This window comes from Erpetoichthys calabaricus, chromosome 14, assembly GCF_900747795.2.
Source record: "Erpetoichthys calabaricus chromosome 14, fErpCal1.3, whole genome shotgun sequence".
Lineage (NCBI taxonomy): Eukaryota > Metazoa > Chordata > Cladistia > Polypteriformes > Polypteridae > Erpetoichthys > Erpetoichthys calabaricus.
Genome location: NC_041407.2, coordinates 29170496 through 29188692, shown reverse-complemented (window position 1 = coordinate 29188692; position 18197 = coordinate 29170496). Strand labels below are relative to the sequence as shown.

The 18197-nt window shown below is 36.3% G+C and overlaps 1 protein-coding gene and 1 long non-coding RNA gene across 3 annotated transcripts; both read left to right on the top strand.

Moving 5' to 3' along the window:
* Positions 1-2744: 2744 nt before the first annotated feature.
* LOC127530145 (uncharacterized) lies at positions 2745-9244 on the top strand. Of its 2 annotated transcripts, XR_007936653.1 has the most exons (6): positions 2745-2915; positions 3317-3479; positions 4607-4808; positions 4906-4981; positions 5313-5377; positions 7029-9244. It is a non-coding gene; the product is annotated as an uncharacterized LOC127530145 (long non-coding RNA). The 2 variants fall into 2 exon arrangements; XR_007936652.1 differs by having other exon boundaries at positions 4607-4981.
* Positions 9245-12872: 3628 nt separating this feature from the next.
* Positions 12873-17300, top strand: LOC114664832 (uncharacterized). The gene is made up of 5 exons (XM_028819119.2): positions 12873-13039; positions 14358-14470; positions 15591-15682; positions 15856-16235; positions 17051-17300. Exons 2-5 carry the CDS (start codon positions 14421-14423, stop codon positions 17177-17179), a joined length of 651 nt encoding a protein of 216 aa, XP_028674952.1. The 5' UTR covers positions 12873-13039; positions 14358-14420; the 3' UTR covers positions 17180-17300.
* Positions 17301-18197: the final 897 nt, after the last annotated feature.

The following is an 18197-nucleotide window of genomic DNA, read 5'->3' as shown; positions in this document are numbered from 1 at the left end:
GATGGGTGGCTTTGAGTATTTCTATAACTGCTCATTTTTTTGGATTTTCACACATAGCAGTCTTTTGAGTTTACACAGAATGATGCAAAAAAAAAAAAGAAGAAAAATCCAGTGAGCAGCAATTCTGCAGGCAGAAAATCTTTGTTGATTAGAAAGATCAGAAAAGAATGGCCAGACGGGTTTGAGCTGACAGCTGACAGAAAGGCTATGCTTACTCAGATAACTGCTCTGTCCAAATATGGTGAGCAGAAAAATGTTTCAGAATGTACAACACATCAAACCTTGAGACTGAAGACCACATTGGATTCTACTCCTTCCTGCCAAGAGCAGAAAGCTGAGGCTGCAGTGGGCACAGGCTCACCAAAACTGAACAGCTGGAGACCTGGAAAAATGAAGCCCGGTCTGATGAACCTCAATTTCTGCACATACAGCAAGGTCAGAATTTGGCACCGACAGCATTATTCCATGTACTCAAAGTGTCTTGGCTGGTGGTGGTGGTCAAGCCAAGTCAAAGCCAAAGCGAACGTTATTGTCATCTCAACCATGTACAAGTATACAGATAGACAAAATTGTAAAGCTCAGGGTCCACAGTGTAACAACATGAAGTGCAAATAAAAAATTAAAATTAAATTAAAAATAGAATTTAAAATTAAAACACAAACAAGTCAAGACATTGTGCAAAAACAAGACAAAGAAGTAGCAGCAATACTGACGTGTAGTAAGCAATATGAACATTGATGCAATGTATGGTATTATGCAATCTAGATGCATAAATATAGTCAATAAATATGTAATATAATAAATAAATAATAGATATAGATAATACAGAAATTATCAGTGTATGGTAATAGTTGTTTAAGACGTGTAAACAATGACAGGTCAGAACGTTTCACAGCAGAAGGATATCAAGAATGTCAAAATACTTAAAGGTCAGTAGGAGATTTTCAGTCCTTCTCTACATGCACACTCATCCTTGCAGGAAAGTGGCTCACATGTATAAAAGTTCTGTTTTTAGAGGTAGTTGAGCCCATGTGGAAGATCCCAGGGGGCAGCCTGGTGTTAAGGAGTCTGACAGCTTGGGGGTAAAAACTCTCCTGCAGCCTGGCAGAGCTGGCTTTGATGCTGCAGTATCTTCTCTTGGATGGCAGAAGTGTGAAAGGTCCATGTGAGGGGTGTAAGGGGTCCTGCACAATGCTGCAGGCCTTGTGGACACTTGTGAAATATGTCCTGTAGTGAAGGGAGAGGCAACCCAATAATGTTCTCTGCTGGTAACTGTGTGAGGAATGTTTCTTCTCACACTTTGAGCCTATCATCACTTGAATGCCACAGCCTGTTTTGAGTGTTGTTGCTGACCATGTGCACCCCTTCATGGCCACAATTTAGCCATCGTCTAATTGCTGCTTCCAGCAAATTAATAATGTGCCATGTCACAAAGCAAAAGTCGGCTCACACTGGTTTCATGAACATGATGATGAGTTCAGTGCTTTGCAGTGACTGGCTCTGAATCCAATAGAACACCTTTGGAATGTAAAAAATATGCATGAATGTGCAGCTGGCAAATCTGCAGAAACTGCGCAAATCAATAATGTTAACTTGGACCATAACCTCAGAGGAATGTTTCCAACGTCCTATGGCATCCAAGCCATGTAGAACTGAGGCTGTTTCGAGAGTAAAAGGAGGCCCTACATGGTATTAGTATACATACAAAATCTCTCATTTAAAGATTTACCAATGTTGTTTCTTGTCCTAGAGTGTGTATATAAACATAGGAAACTTCAGTTTCTGTATTACATCTTGCCTGAAGAAGGGGCCTGAGTTGCCTCGAAAGCTTGCATATTGTAATCTTTCTAGTTAGCCAATAAAAGGTGTCATTTTGCTTGGCTTTTCTCTACATTCATAATGGCTAACACGGTACAACACCCTAGTACTATAGTTTACCTAGTAATTTTGTAAGTGTATATATACATACATATAATAATAATAATTCTTTATATAGCGCTTTTCTCACTACTCAAAGCGCTCAGCAACTGCAGGTTAAGGGCCTTGCCCAAGGGCCCAACAGAGCAGAGTCCCTTTTTGGCATTTACGGGATTCGAACCGTCAACCTTCTGATTGCCAGTGCAGATCCCTAGCCTCAGAGCCACCACATATATAAAACAGTAATCACTTAAAGCAACTGATGCGTTTTGTTATTGCAATTATTCTTATATGACCTAACAATGCATTGACTCCTGTTTGTGTATTGTGATTTATATTTGTGTTACTTATAGAAAGCAAGTAGCGTTACACGGGTTTGTTCTTCTCATGGAAAATTAAACCGTGAATGACACAGATTGGTTAAGTTAAATTTAATTTGCAGGAAGATACAAAGACGATTAGTTTCTAAGACAATAACAAAATAATGGATGATACGCCTTTAAAATGATTGGTAAATCAAACCTGTTATACCACGATCCCACCCCCATCCTAAAATGTAATTGGTGAATAAAAATGATTGACGTACACGCAAAACCCTCGCGCAGGCGGCTACATGTGAGACGCTCAGAAATTTCGAGAAGGGTATTGCTGCAGACCGGAGACTTTATGGGCGGATCTGAAGGCGGGATAACTGTATATGGAAGTGGATAGTATTGGCTAATTCAGAATTTCAACGAATGAGATTGTTGTTAAAATATGACAATCAAAAACTCACTCAACGTTTGAAGTTGTTTATCAAGTGTAACTTCCCCCAATCTTTTCAGTTAGTGATCCCTACCGCTTTGAGGTTCCGCCTCATAGAGTTTCTTTTGAAATAGCCTTGCTCTGTACTAAGCAACGAAACTCTGTTAAAGTAAAGAAGACAAAGCAGCAGCGAAGAAACTCTATTAGACCAAAGAAGAAGCGACGAAACGAATTGTTTATTTCTGACAATGGAAGTAAGTTTGCTTCTAAATTAAAACGTATGAAATTTGCAATTGCTAAGTTTTCTTCGTGTTTTTCAAATAACTTTTTGTTTCTTTGTTGTGATTGTACGTTTGTATAAATATTAATATATATATTGTATTCATGTTTGTATTAATAATCATTTTCGCTGTAGTAATTGATGCATATTCAGTGCTTGAAGTGGTCCGGCACTCAGCGGTGCCGGCAACTCTTCAAACACCTCAAAGCAAGTTTCACGGGGAACATCCACCCATACCCACCCCCTCTCCGGTGCTCAGTGGAATGCTAGTAGATCACCACCAGTAGTTTGGTTCCCTATTAACTCTGTGCATATTTACATTTGTGAGATGTTTGATTAAAACGCTGTAATGTTATTTTACATTTTTTTAAACAGGATCATATCACGATCAAAAATACCACAGACATTCCGTCCATACTTCAATCTTCAGATGTGTTTTTGTGCCCTTTCTGTCATCCGCGACTGTATTCTTCACGCTCGTATATACGAGCAAATGAACACTTGCGAGATCACCGCAGAACAGCAGTTTCCTACGGAGGTACGTGTATCTCACTTTTTAAATTAACTCAGGCTGAGTAATCTTTAAACCAATTTATCAATGAATTAATTTTTCTGTATTGATAATTACCACGTATGGTATCCAGTCCTTTCTTTTAATCTCATTTGGACTTTTTTCACCTACTTTATTTATGCACAGAATAAGAAATGAGACAATCCCAGGAGCAACACAAATGAGAGGTATCTTAAGAAAATACTGGAAAGTAGACTGAGGTGGTTTGAATTTGTAATGAGTAGAGATAATGTGTATGTGGGTAAAAAGATGATAAAAATGGAAGTACAGGGGAAGAGAAAGCTAGTGAGGCCATAAGCAGAGATGGATGGATAAAGTAAAAGAATATCTGAAGGGCAAGGGTCTGAGGGGAGTAAGTTCAGGGCTAAGCTGTATGGAGAGTGCTGATCAAGCACATTGACCCCACATAGAAGTGGGAAGTGATGATGATGAAGAAGAAATTGTTTGGCACTTGCAGCACTTTAACCAGCTGTAGTGTCATATTTTTCATATACAGGTCAAATGCCTATGTTTTTCTGTTGTATGTAAAACACTGCAGTGGTTGATGTAGTTTGCTGTGCTGTTAATGACAACAGACAACATTAGGAGAACAAACCTGCAACCTACATTAGCTCAATATAAATTAGTATTTTCAGTTTTATTTTAAGATGTAAGTTGGCTAAAGAGTATATAGGTTAAACTTCATGTCTGTACAAAGATCCATGTCTATTTTCAGTAAACTGTTAAAACAGTTAAAGTGTTTTTAAAAATAGGTTTGCTATTTCAGTAATTGCTGTTTGCCCTGGCCTGGTAGTCTGGTTAGGGTCACAGATGAGCACCAGATACCATGGATATTAGATGGGTAAAGTCTAAAACAGAAAGCTAATTTATCACAGATGTGTATATATGTACAATGTTTACTCAGTTATGCACAGAACTAGTGGTTTTATTAGTGTTTTAACATAGATTATTCTGATGAAGAAATGAGTAGTCAAGCAAAATGACACCTTTTATTGGCTAACTAAAAAGTAAAACTTTGGTATTGTAATCTATCTGGCAGCAAAGAGCTATGATAACTTTATAGTGCCAAACACTTGTATTTTCTTGTCCAACAGGCTGTTGTATCTCATAAGGTATCATCCAAATGGTTTACAAAATTATGAAAATCCTAAAGGTCACCGGGTAATGACTTATGTAGAAGATGAGGAGCTGATAGATGGCCTCTACAACTTCTTGGATGAAGTGCTGTGAAGAGCTGTAGGCACTTTTGAGAGGATTGACAGAGTTCACATCATTCTGGATGTGCTGATGCCAGAGGTTAATTAGCCTTCAGTAAATCTCTAATGAGTACAGAAAGTGTGTCTATGAGTAACATCCTCTCTTTTTCTGTGTTTTTGATGGGCTCTTATTAAAGCTGTACAAACAGTTGAGAGGACTTCTCTGCCAGAGGCAGAAAATCTGTTCATGGATGGACCAGAATACAGTGAGTGGTACGTCATGTGGAAAATAAACAGTCCTTTCTTTTTCTTTTCAGCGCCATTATTCTGTTAAACAGAATACACTATAGTTGTTGTGAATTTAGACAAGAAAATAAATATATATATAAATGTGAATATATATGTTTAAAGTGACTTTTAAACTATACATTAGTACATTTGTAGTATTGGTAAAATTACATTTAGAAGTATGCCATATGTAGCATTTATTCTAAACTGTACAAGGTCAAGAATTGTGGTTTCAAATGACAAATGCAGAAGTGTTTCTGGTTGGAATGATTAGAATTTGTTCATTTGTGTGCTTGTTTTTGTTTTGTTTTTTTAGTGAGAGGGAAGAGTTTGACAAACTTGTTTTACAACAGTTGGAAGTAAAAGGAAAGCAACACTGAGGTATTTAAACTCAGGATTACATCTCAACTCTACTCAAATAAATGTGTCTCTTTCTTTACTTTTGCCTTTTTTATTTCTGTGTGTTAAAATGACTGTGCATAATAAAGTTGTATATATTTAATGTAACTATTGATGTAAATAATAAAGGACACTTTCTGTTATTGTTAAAGATTGTTGATTAAGTTCTGTATATTTGAAATTGCTTGTCTGTTTTTAGACAATTGATGTCATCTGGATTTTTTCTTTAATTGTTATAACTGCTTTGTGCAGTTGTTATGCATTTAGCATTGTTGTTTTATTTATATATAATATATAGAAGCGGGCATGCTGCTGTTTTAACACTTCAGTGTATTTCTTGATCAGTCTGTTTGTTAAATTTAATCTTTGTGAATTCTTTCTTTCAATTCAACTGACCAATCATTATTGATAATTGTAAATATTTCTTGAAATTGTTGAACAATTTATATTGAATAATTATTAATAAAATCTTGTTTTTGGTAGTGATAATACTGAGTGTTCTGTTTAAGAGGTGCTGGTCCAATCACCTTGCGTATTAACACTGTTAGAACTGATAGATATGACCAGAGCCTCCACTTGTATCCACATGGTTACAAATGGTGTGCGCTTTGCTAGTAATCCCACAAGATAAAAGAGCTTGGAAACTGAGCGTCCTGATCAAGGCTTTGCTGTTCACTTACAAACTTACTCTAGAATAATATGGTTCTTACTTATCTTTTATTAGGAGTCACATTTTCAATAACACTTGCATTTTTAACTTAAAATACAGGTTTTACATATGGGAACAAAATTAAAAGAAAAGGATTGTATACACCTGATAAATAGTCAAAACTTTTGAAGATCAGTATTTTAAAACCATGACTCACAGCTAGGACCTTGTTATTCTAAGGTCTTGACATTATATATATATAGATATAGATATAGATATATATATAGATAGATATTTCTTCTCAAAAAATGAAAGGAACCCTTTTTAATGAGAGTACAGCATCAAGTCAGTGACACTTGTGGGCTATTGATCTGCTCAGTTAAGTAGCAGTGGGGCTTGTTCATCAGTTTCAGCTGCTTTGGGGCACTGGGGGGGGGAGCAACAATGAGACGACCCCCAAAACAGAAATGAATGATTTAACAGGTGGAGGGAGGCCACTGACATTTTTCCCTCCTCATCTGTTTTGTCACTCGTTTTGCATTTGGCTACAGTCAGTGTCACTACTGGTGGCATGAGGCCATACCTGGACCCTAAAAAAATTGTGACTTTAAAGAATCCATTGGCTGTCTCTGTGTTATCAATGTTAAATGTAAGAAACACAGTTGTCATAGTGCTAATAGTCACCTTTCAATTATTATTTTTACAATGAAGTTTACTATGTTAAACGATCTGTGAAGAGCAAATATTATGCCTTTTAAAAGAGTAATAATTTTGCAGTTTTTGTGACTGTGCACCTGTTAATCAGGGTATTCAATTATTTGACGTAATTGGACCTTTATTACTTTTGGATTTTAAATACCTCTTTAAGATCATCAAATATGTGTTTATTATAATACATACTACTTAAGCAAAAGTTACATTTAGAGATTAAAACATGACAGATGTTTGTTCATATCTCATTTTTCCTCCATTTGACTCCATCAGGTCCTACTGGTGTGCTGAACACGTCAGCCTGTCTTTAGGGTCTCTGAGACTGGAGGAGGCCAGGAGTCCAACTGTACAGCAGGCACTGATGAGCATCAGCATCACGACTGGTAACAAGATAGAGATGGCAGATATTTGAGCTGGACATAATCCTATATGAGTATCCAAGCAAACAGCATATTCAGAGCACACCGAGTCTGTATACTCCAGTATGGCCCTGACATAACCACCTGTACAGCTGTAAACGACTCCACTTAACTGGTCATTTAGCACACACTGCACTGAGTCTGTCAAGTCATAGCCATTAAATAATTCAATCTGAACACCTGGAAATTTATTTTGGCAATGATATTTCTGGTAAGGCATTTTTATATTGTCGTTTCTCATTGGTTTATACTGAAAATGTGGTTTACATCAATGTAGTTTTCAATAGTATGTATTACATATATAGTATATTAAAAAATTAAAGGAGCACTTTGAAAGCACATGAGATCTTAATGGGAAAAAATCTTGCTGGCTGTCTCTGCTGCTATGGACTGATGTGTTAGAAACAACAGGATGGCACATCATTTGTTGGAAATGAAAATGATGAACCTACAGAGGGCTGAATTCAAAGACACCCCGAAAATCAAAGGGAAAAAACGATGCGGCAGGCAGGCAGGCGAGTCCATTTTGCCGAAATTTCATTGCAGCAACTCCAAATAGCACTCAGTAATTTGTATGGCCCCCATGTGCTTGTGTGCATGCCTGACAATATTGTGTGTGTGGGGGGGGGGGTATGGGCATGCTGCTAATGAGATGAAGGATGATGTCCTGGGGGATCTCTTCCCAGATCTGGACCAGGGCATCACTGAGCTCCTGGACAGTCTGAGGTGCAACCTGGTGGCGTCGGATGGACTGAAACATAATATCCCACCCAGAGGTGTTTTTGGGGCAGTCAATGGGATCAATTCCTTCATCCTCTGACCACATGAGGCCGGCCGTTGTGGTGCACCAGGAGGAACTGCACCAGCATAGGGTCTGCCAATGGGTCCAAGGATTTCATCCAGATACCTAATAGCAGTCAAGGTGCCCACTGTTGTCTAATCTGTAGAGGTCTGTGTGTCCCTCCATGGATATGCCTCCATAGACCATCACTGACCCACCACCAAACCGGTTATGCTGAACTACGCCACAGGCAGAATAACATTCTCCATGGCTTCTCCAGACCCTTTCACATCTGACACATGTGCTCAGGGTGAACCTGCTCTCATCTGTGAAAAGCACAGGGTGCCCACCAGTGGAAGACCTGCCAATTCTGGTATTCTATGGCAAATGCCAATCGAGCTCCATGGTGCTCACTAGAGGAGGTCAGGCCATCCTCCTCAAGTCTGTTTGTGATTGTTTGGTCAGAGACATTCACACCAGTGGCCTCCCTGCTGGTGGTCATTCTATGGGCTCTGGCAGTGCTCATCCTGTTCCTCCTTGGCCAAAGGAGCAGAAACTGGTGAGTCCTGCTGATGGGTTAAGGACCTTCTACGAGGGGCCCTGTCCAGTTCTCCTGAAGTAACTGCCTGCCTGTCTCCTGGAATCTCCTCCACGCCCTTGAGACTGTGCTGGGAGACATGGCAAACCTTCTGGCAATGGCACATGTTGATGTGCCATCCTGGAGAAGTTGGACTACCTGTGCAAGCTCTGTAGGGTCCAGGTATGGCCTCATGCAACCAGTAGTGACACTGACTGTAGCCAAATGCAAAACGAGTGACAAAATAGATGAGGAGGGAAAAATGTCAGTGGCCTCCCTCCACCTGTTAAACCATTCATTCCTGTTTTGGGGGTCGTCTCATTGTTGCTCTAACCCCCCCCCCCCCCCCAGTGCCCCAAAGCAGCTGAAACTGATGAACAAGCCCCACTGCTACTTAACTGAGCAGATCAATAGCCCACAAGTGTCACTGACTTGATGCTATACTCTCATTAAAAAGGGTTCCTTTCATTTTTTGAGAAGAAATATCTATCTATATATATCTATATATATATAATGTCAAGACCTTAGAATAACAAGGTCCTAGCTGTGAGTCATGGTTTTAAAATACTGATCTTCAAAAGTTTTGACTATTTATCAGGTGTATACAATCCTTTTCTTTTAATTTTGTTCCCATATGTAAAACCTGTATTTTAAGTTAAAAATGCAAGTGTTATTGAAAATGTGACTCCTAATAAAAGATAAGTAAGAACCATATTATTCTAGAGTAAGTTTGTAAGTGAACAGCAAAGCCTTGATCAGGATGCTCAGTTTCCAAGCTCTTTTATCTTGTGGGATTACTAGCAAAGCGCACACCATTTGTAACCATGTGGATACAAGTGGAGGCTCTGGTCATATCTATCAGTTCTAACAGTGTTAATACGCAAGGTGATTGGACCAGCACCTCTTAAACAGAACACTCAGTATTATCACTACCAAAAACAAGATTTTATTAATAATTATTCAATATAAAAATTGTGCAACAATTTCAAGAAATATTTACAATTATCAATAATGATTGGTCAGTTGAATTGAAAGAAAGAATGCACAAAGATTAAATTTAACAAACAAATTGATCAAGGAATATACTGAAGTATTAAAACAACAGCATGCCCGCTTCTATATATTATATATAAATAAAACAACAATGTAAAATTCATAACAACTGTACAAAGCAGTTATAACAATTAAAGAAAAAACTCCAGATGACATCAATTGTCTAAAAACAGACAAGCAATTTCAAATATACAGAACTTAATCAACAATCTTTAACAATAACAGAAAGTGTCCTTTATTATTTACATCAATAGTTACATTAAATATATACAACTCTATTATGCACAGTCATTTTAACACACAGAAATAAAAAAGGCAAAAGAGAAGTAAAGAGACACATTTATTTGAGTAGGGTTGAGATGTAATCCTGAGTTTAAATACCTCAGTGTTGCTTTCCTTTTACTTCCAACTGTTGTAAAACAAGTTTGTCAAACTCTTCCCTCTCACTAAAAAAACAAAACAAAAACAAGCACACAAATGAACAAATTCTAATCATACCAACCAGAAACACTTCTGCATTTGTCATTTGAAACCACAATTCTTGACCTTGTAAAGTTTAGAATAAATGCTACATATGGCATACTTCTAAATGTAATTTTACCAATACTAAAAATGTACTAATGTACAGTTTAAATGTCAGTTTAAACATATATATTCACATTTATATATATTTAGTTTATATTCTTGTCTAAATTCACAACAACTATAGGGTATTCTGTTTATCAGAATAATGGCGCTGAAAAGAAAAAGAAAGGACTGTTTATTTTCCACATGACGTACCACTCACTGTCTACTGGTCCATCCATGAACAGATTTTCTGCCTCTGGCAGAGAAGTCCTCTCAACTGTTTGTACAGCTTTAATAAGAGCCCATCAAAAACACAGAAAAATAGAGGATGTTACTCATAGACACACTTTCTGTACTCATTAGAGATTTACTGAAGGCTAATTAACCTCTGGCATCAGCACATCCAGAATGATGTGAACTCTGTCAATCCTCTCAAAAGTGCCTACAGCTCTTCACAGCACTTCATCCAAGAAGTTGTAGAGGCCATCTATCAGCTCCTCATCTTCTATATAAGTCATTACAGGTGACCTTTAGGATTTTCATAATTTTTTAACCATTTGGACGATACCTTACGAGATACAACAGCCTGTTGGACAAGAAAATACAAGTGTTTGGCACTATAAAGTCATCATAGCTCTTTGCTGCCAGATAGATTACAATACCAAAGTTTTACTTGTCATCTGAACTAAGTTACCAGCAAGTGATCATCTGCTCCATGGTCCTTTATTATGAACTCTAACTGTTTTTCATGATGAGTCCTCCTGTAGGCCCTGCTGATCTCTGCAGCTGCAAAAATCTGAGCCACTTGTTCTTCAGTCAGCTGCCCTTCTGCAGCCACACAGCCAGCCTGCTCTCCTACACTGTGGACACACACAAATAAATGCACCAGACTGTCACATGTAGTATTTGTCGTATGCAAGCTGTCTGGTTTTGGTCTGAACAGTTGTGTTTTCTCGGAAAAGTGGACACATTGGAAGACAGTTGAAACTGAGGATTACTCTGTGGATCACTACAAAAACTCCTGTTGGATGTGATCTCATTAGCTTTTCTGAATACATCCATTACTTCAGAGTAGTATGATTGCACCAGTCCGGACACTGGCTAAAGTAATATGCAAGTCACAGAAAAGCTTTGAAGATATTTTTATTCTAACCATCAAAATAACCAAACTAACACTCCCCATGTGACAACAGGTCAAAAAGCTTATGACAATCCTTCATACCATGTTCAATTTTAAGGTTTTTACTCAAGTTGAACCAAGTATCAAACCACAGTGGTAGACTAAGTTCTACATTAATACCTTGGTGTGGCTGTATCAGTATATTCCTCAATGAGTTCACTGCTGCCATGATCTTCTTGGTCCTGACTTTTAGACATTAAAATATTGATGTTATTCATTTAACAGAAAAAAAAAAGAGTGCCAGTAAAAGTTTACCTGTATACACCAAAACACACACTGGTGTATTTAAAGTAACACTATATGAACTTATTTAGACATTAAAAAATGTAAAATTCCAAGCTTATTTAAACTATTTTCCCCTGGTTGGATGTGAGGTGTCACCTTTGATTGTCCAAGCATCCCAAAAAGGCGCGTCTCCAAAAGCTGGGTACCCGCACCGGCACTCAGCAATGGTACACTCAGAGCAAGTAGGCCTACCAGTATCTGTAAATTATTCTAACAAGGCACAGGTCATTTGGCACCCACCAAACCAGACCATAGGAGATGGCCACATAAAATTATGGGATAAATTGTTAACAAAACAAAAAGGAAACACTGAATATTTACCACCCATACTCAGCCTGAGTTAATGGGAAAAGTGGGATACATGTACCTCCGTAGGAAACTGCTGTTCTGCGGTGATCTCGCAAGTGTTCATTTGCTCGTATATATGAGCGTGAAGAATACAGTCGCGGATGACAGAAAGGGCACAAAAACACATCTGAAGATTGAAGTATGGACGGAATGTCTGTGGTATTTTTGATCGTGATATGATCCTGTTTAAAAAAATGTAAAATAACATTACAGCGTTTTAATCGAACATCTCACAAATGTAAATATGCACAGAGTTAATAGGGAACCAAACTACTGGTGGTGATCTACTAGCATTCCACTGAGCACCAGAGAGGGGGTGGGTATGGGTGGATGTTGCCCGTGAAACTTGCTTTGCGTCGTTTGAAGATTTGCCGGCACCGCTGAGTGCCGGACCACTTCAAGCACTGAATATGCATCAATTACTACAGCGAAAATGATTATTAATACAAACGTGAATACAATATTTATTAATATTTATACAAACGTACAATCACAACAACGAAACAAAAAGTTATTTGAAAAACACGAAGAAAACTTAGCAATTGCAAATTTCATACGTTTTAATTTAGAAGCAAATTTACTTCCATTGTCAGAAATAACAATTCGTTTCGTCGCTTGTTCTTTGGTCTAATAGAGTTTCTTCGCTGCTGCTATTTCAAAAGAAACTCTATGAGGCGGAACCTCAAAGCGGTAGGGATCACTAACTGTGAAAAGATTGGTGGAAGTTACACTTGATAGACAACTTCAAACGTTGAGTGAGTTTTTGATTGTCATACTTTAACAACAATCTCATTCGTTGAAATTCTGAATTAGCCAATACTATCCACTTCCATTTACAGTTATCCCGCCTTCAGATCCGCCCATAATGTCTCCGGTCTGCAGCAATACCCTTCTCAGAAATTTAGCTGCGTCAACTTCCGTAAAGTAGACATTTTGTAAAAAGACCTGCTCGCAGTCGAGAAGAATGTTTTATTTATCAATATAGATAGATACATCTATCTGTCTATATTGATAAATAAAAATATAGATAGATAGCTATATCTGTCTATATTTATAAGTAAAATATTCTTAAAGGTAAGATTATTTTTATTTCTATAAGTAAAATATTTGTAAAGGTAAGATTATTATTTTTAATCTTTTTACTTGGTAACAAGGTTATACTATCGTGACTTAAAAGTATTTATCGTGAAAAAGAACGGGGTTTATCAGGGCGTATTTTTATATATATTCCTGCGAAGGACTGTCGTCATATAATGTAGCCAGAGCCCACTATTTTGTTATAGAATGTTTAACATTCACGCTATATGTATTTGTTTTAATGTTGTTGTAAACGATTGCCTTACTTTCTTAAATTAGTTTTCTCTAATTATTTTTATGTTTTTTTGTAATCGGGACGTTGCGCGGAAACAAACATAATGGCGACTTTGGCAGTGGACCAGATTATTCATAACGAAACTTAACACGCCCTTGTGTATGACATTAGGAAGACAGCAGACAGTGATTGGTGGATACTCAACATCCAATCATGTGACAGTTCTTTAGTCTGGCCGACATTTTGAATAGATGTGCATGCTAAACGACTGTCGTTTGTTATCTCTTGCTTCGTTATTATGAATAAAAAAAAAAAGAAAGAAAAAGCATGAGACGGGATGTCAGACAACAATGTCACTGTTGTATTCCCATTTTGACTCATGTTTAGTTTGCTTGACAAATCCCTTTTCTCGTTTTTTTGTAAATTTAACAGCAAATCGATAACGGCGTAATATCTGACATACTAGAACGCTGTTTTTAGGTTAGCATCACGTCGCAACCCGGGTAGCTTTGATTTTTTTACGAATTTCCTCGCAGGGAACCACCCATCCCAAGGGCGCCTCGACAAACTTCCCACCAGAAAGCTTAAGTTTACAGTCTGTCTCCGAGCACACTGACTACACATCTAGTAATGTTCAGGCAGTTCGGTATTCTCGTGACTTGCTTCCACTGTGGTATGTTCGATGCGCCAGTGGTATGGTCCTCATACTTGTATTTACAGAATACGTTGGAATTCTTTGCACTCTTTGCCGTGTTCTGTAATGCGTGATAGGTTTAATTTTGAGACAATGCAAGTGACTGTTGCCACTGTGATTCGAATTTGTACTGAGATTGAATGTAATGCCACAGTTATGTTATTGTATAATTTACAACAAATGTACAGTTGAAAATAAACATTTTAAACAGTTGTTTGATTTGATAGATTATCAGACGTTTATAGGTATTTCTTTAATGAGCTTTTGTAAAAAGCCAAGATTTCCTTCATGATGGACAAATTAAGTTTTATCTAGCATTTTTAACATACTCCTATCAGTATTTAGTTCAAAATGTACTAATGGAAATACAATTTTGTGTCTCTTAGGTTGCACCAGGAAGCACTTTTGTTTATATCCCGATATACTTTTGTTTTAACACATTGAAGAACATGTCTGTAGCTTACATTCAGAAAGACATCTGTCGGACTATCCTAACAAGGTGAGTTCAGTTATCTCTTCAGAATTTTTTTTTTTTTTTTGAATGAGGCAATTTATTTTTATTCCAAGAAAAGGTCGTCTGTTTTTATTTAATGTCATTATTCAGCAATTTCAAGTAAGTTAAAAAGTGTACTAAATAGTAAAAAATAAGTCTCTCATACATCAGTCGTAAAATAAAAGCGTGGGTGCTTTTGCCAAGATTTTAAGTGTTTTTTGAATGTTGATTGATGAAAAGCACCCACGCTTTTATTTTACGAGTGATGTATGAGACTTATTTTTTTACTTTTTAGTACACTTTTTGACTTAATATAAGCATGGTTTTTAAAAAGTATTTTTTTAAATATATATTTTCAACTTTTTAGTCTTGGGTTTGTTTTAGTATAATTTTGTAATCAATATTCTAACACTTCATTTAATATTTCTGTCTGTTACTAGCGCCATCTATTGGTGAAATCTTTAACTATTCTTAATATGAAAATTTCATTTCTTAACATGCATTAATTGATCAATTAGTGAAACTCATTATTGATTCATTTATTGTCATTGGAAATGAGTAAGTGTGCAAAATTTCAAGTCATTTGGACAATAGGAAGTGGGTTAAATATCGATTACATGATTTGTACCAGACAACAAACAGGTGAAGTTAAAATAATAATAATAAATTATTATTTTTTTATTATTATTATTAACACTAATGTCCAGTTTGAATTTAATATAAATCAATATGCTTCTCGTTTTAATTTCTGATTTTTGAATTGCAAAATCTTTTTTCCCTTGAAATGGTAAAGCCAAAAATACTTTGCATTTAATCTGTTTGTTAGTCTTGCCTTCCACTATTGTTTATTAACACAGGATTTAAAGGTAGGCCTACATGGGTTTTCTTCTTGTATTTCTTTTTGAAACTTAAAGAATTAAAAAAAAAATCCCCAAATCATTTACATGCAGATTGACAGAATTGATTTTTATCTGAAATATCACCTGTTTTTAAGCTTTTTTTCCCCCCAAAATTATAATGACATGCTGATGAATGCTGGTGTGACAAAAAGGACAGCATGTTATAGATTAGTTTTACTTAATGCCTCATGTTTTATGGTATTGTTTGTACTGCATTTGCCTTAAAGGGGAAAGAGGAGTGATTTTGATGACCACTACAATGATGACAGAGATTCCAAACAAGTGAAAAATGATTTCTGTAAGCTTACAGAATGCCCTGGTAAGTTTTAAAGTATAATCTTAAATATCAGAAAACTTTTCAATTTTGACATTTGTAAGCACCTACTAAAGTTTTAATGAACTGTTGCTTTTGCTGCATATATTTTTAATATATTTTGAGTAATTCTGAACTTTTTCTAAACTAGAAATAGTGAAGTGTTTTTCCTTTTATAGAATATCTTGACCAAGTATCTCAACTTGTGCTGAAACATAGAGGAAAACAAGTGCCCTTGAAGATTTTCGGAGGATTACCACTGGAAATAGGTATTCTTGATGACACTGTGCTTTTTGGACGAGAAGAGATGCAGGAAGCTTGGAGTCGTTTATACCTACAACAGCAAGTGAAGATGGCAGTGCTTGGTTTTGTTGACAACATTCCATCCTTAGCTCTAGGACTGCAGTGTATAGTATTGGCTTGTTCTAATGGTTCAGTTTATGTATATGACAATGAAGAATTGCATCTTTTTGCAAAGAGCTTGAAGGATTTATTTACTGATGTGCTACCTTCTCCTCCAATTAAAAGTTATGCTTATGGGCAATTTACAGAGCCAGAAGTAAGTGTGTGGTTTTTATCATCCCATTTTTAACTTCTCTTCAGTTAATATATAGTAATCTATATTAATTGGGGAAAAGAATGTAGTAAATGAGTTTGAATATTTTTTATTATAAATGATGATGGTAACCATGATTATATTTAGGAAAAAAATCTAATTTCACTGTACTTTGTATATATCACAGAAGTACTACAGTCACCTTTCGTATCCACGGATTTAACGAACCACAGATCAAAAATAATAAAGGACATAAACCTGGAATTTGCCTGGTTATGCAAGAGATCAGTGTAAAAAGTTTTTTAAAAGCATAAAGAAAAACATTGGAATGGGCTGATCAAGTAACATGAAATCTGTGAATGGTATCTGTCTTTAAAAACCTGATCGGATCATCCCTACCTTTTTTTTTTTTGCTTTGGCTGTTTATTTTTGGTGTAACTGCAGAAAGTGTCTCCTGTTGGAATGTGATATCTGGCCTCAAATCACTAGCTGCAGAAAGCATACAGATTGCCAACATGTGTTTTGTCATCGTTATATGTATTTTAAATTTCCTGTAATCACTGGTTATCACATCATCCCCGTAATCTTGCTGATATGATAGGAACTGCAGACTATTCTTATTTGTCTATGCAGATGAACAGTCTGTCTGAAAGTATATTGATATTAGGTACAGATAGAAACCAAATCCACAAGACATCTTTTATAAAACAAAAACTGATCATTTAAGATGCTAATTTCTATTTTTTTTCATAATTAACAAAAAGGTGCAGTAAATTTTTTTTTTTTTTTTTAACTAGTTGTTCCTTTATTTTTTTTAGTCAGAAGAGGAGTATCTAAACATTCTCCAGGAACAAGGACTGTCCAAGATTGATGAAAGTACCAGAGTATTTGTTGAAAGCAAAGAGAAGGAATTTTGTGAACTGATTGATTTCTTGGGAAATCTTTAATTGCCATGGTGTCATTTTGGTTAAGTCAGTTTCAAGAAAATGGATTAAAAAAAAATCCTTTGTTTCATATTTGTAAATATGAACATTGTACAGTGGAATTAATAAAGTTAATCAAATCTAATAGGTAGAATTATTGCAGCCTGATTTTAAGGGTAAGTTTTTGTTTTTATCTCCCGCTCTCCCCTGACTTTTTTTTTTCACAATATGGTATACAATAACTTGCTGTAATAAATTATTTTTAAGTGAAGCATATATATTCTCAGTTTAAAAAAAAAAAAAGGGTGGCTTTTCTAAATTGGAAATGAGGCATAAACTCAGGATTACAAAGTATGGTTCAGTGATGAGTCTTCATAGTTGGCCACACTGATGTAAAATGACAAGCGTATTTGTCTAAATCCTGAAAAAGAACACTTAAGTCAAATAATTGTGAGAGAAATAACTACAGAATCGACAAAACAGACCACAAGAAGCCCTTAAGAATATTTAGTTTAAAGATAAACTAGGCTAGGAGAAGATGTCTGCCCAGGTAACGTTCGGGTCTGATGCTTCCACAAGACACACCTATACCGTTGCCTGGGAAACATTTGGCGCTAACGCTTTTGGCACGCTTTTTGGAAAACCTTGGGTTTTCTGCAGGACGTGTCTACTCTGTTGCTTGAGTGATGCTTGGGTCTAACACTAAGCAGGTTAATGCTTCCAGAAAAACCAGTGTTGGTCATAAACTGGAAACACTGTTGTCATGGAATTGAGCTTTTAAATTGAAGGACACTTGAAGATAGGACACTTAACCCATGAATGTGAAGGAGGAGAGGCGTATCAGTCCTATGTGAATATTATTTCTTGCTTATACCTAGTGCTGATTTTTTTTCAGGAAGCATTTATTTAACAGTATTTTAGCAAAAAATCCATGAATTTTGCATACAATTGTACGATAAGAACAATAGAATGCATAATAGTGAAAAAAATGACTTTGGCTTGAAAATGACCAAACTTACCCTTTTAAAGGGTGTACTGTGTG

What these genes read in the sequence shown, in the direction of transcription:
- LOC114664832 (XM_028819119.2), top strand. Translation starts at nt 14,421, where the DNA reads ATGTCTGTAGCTTACATTCAGAAAGACATCTGTCGGACTATCCTAACA. An exon ending in TAAGCTTACAGAATGCCCTG is followed by an intron (nt 15,683 to 15,855) that starts GTAAGTTTTAAA and finishes TTCCTTTTATAG; the next exon opens with AATATCTTGACCAAGTATCT. An exon ending in GGCAATTTACAGAGCCAGAA is followed by an intron (nt 16,236 to 17,050) that starts GTAAGTGTGTGG and finishes TATTTTTTTTAG; the next exon opens with TCAGAAGAGGAGTATCTAAA.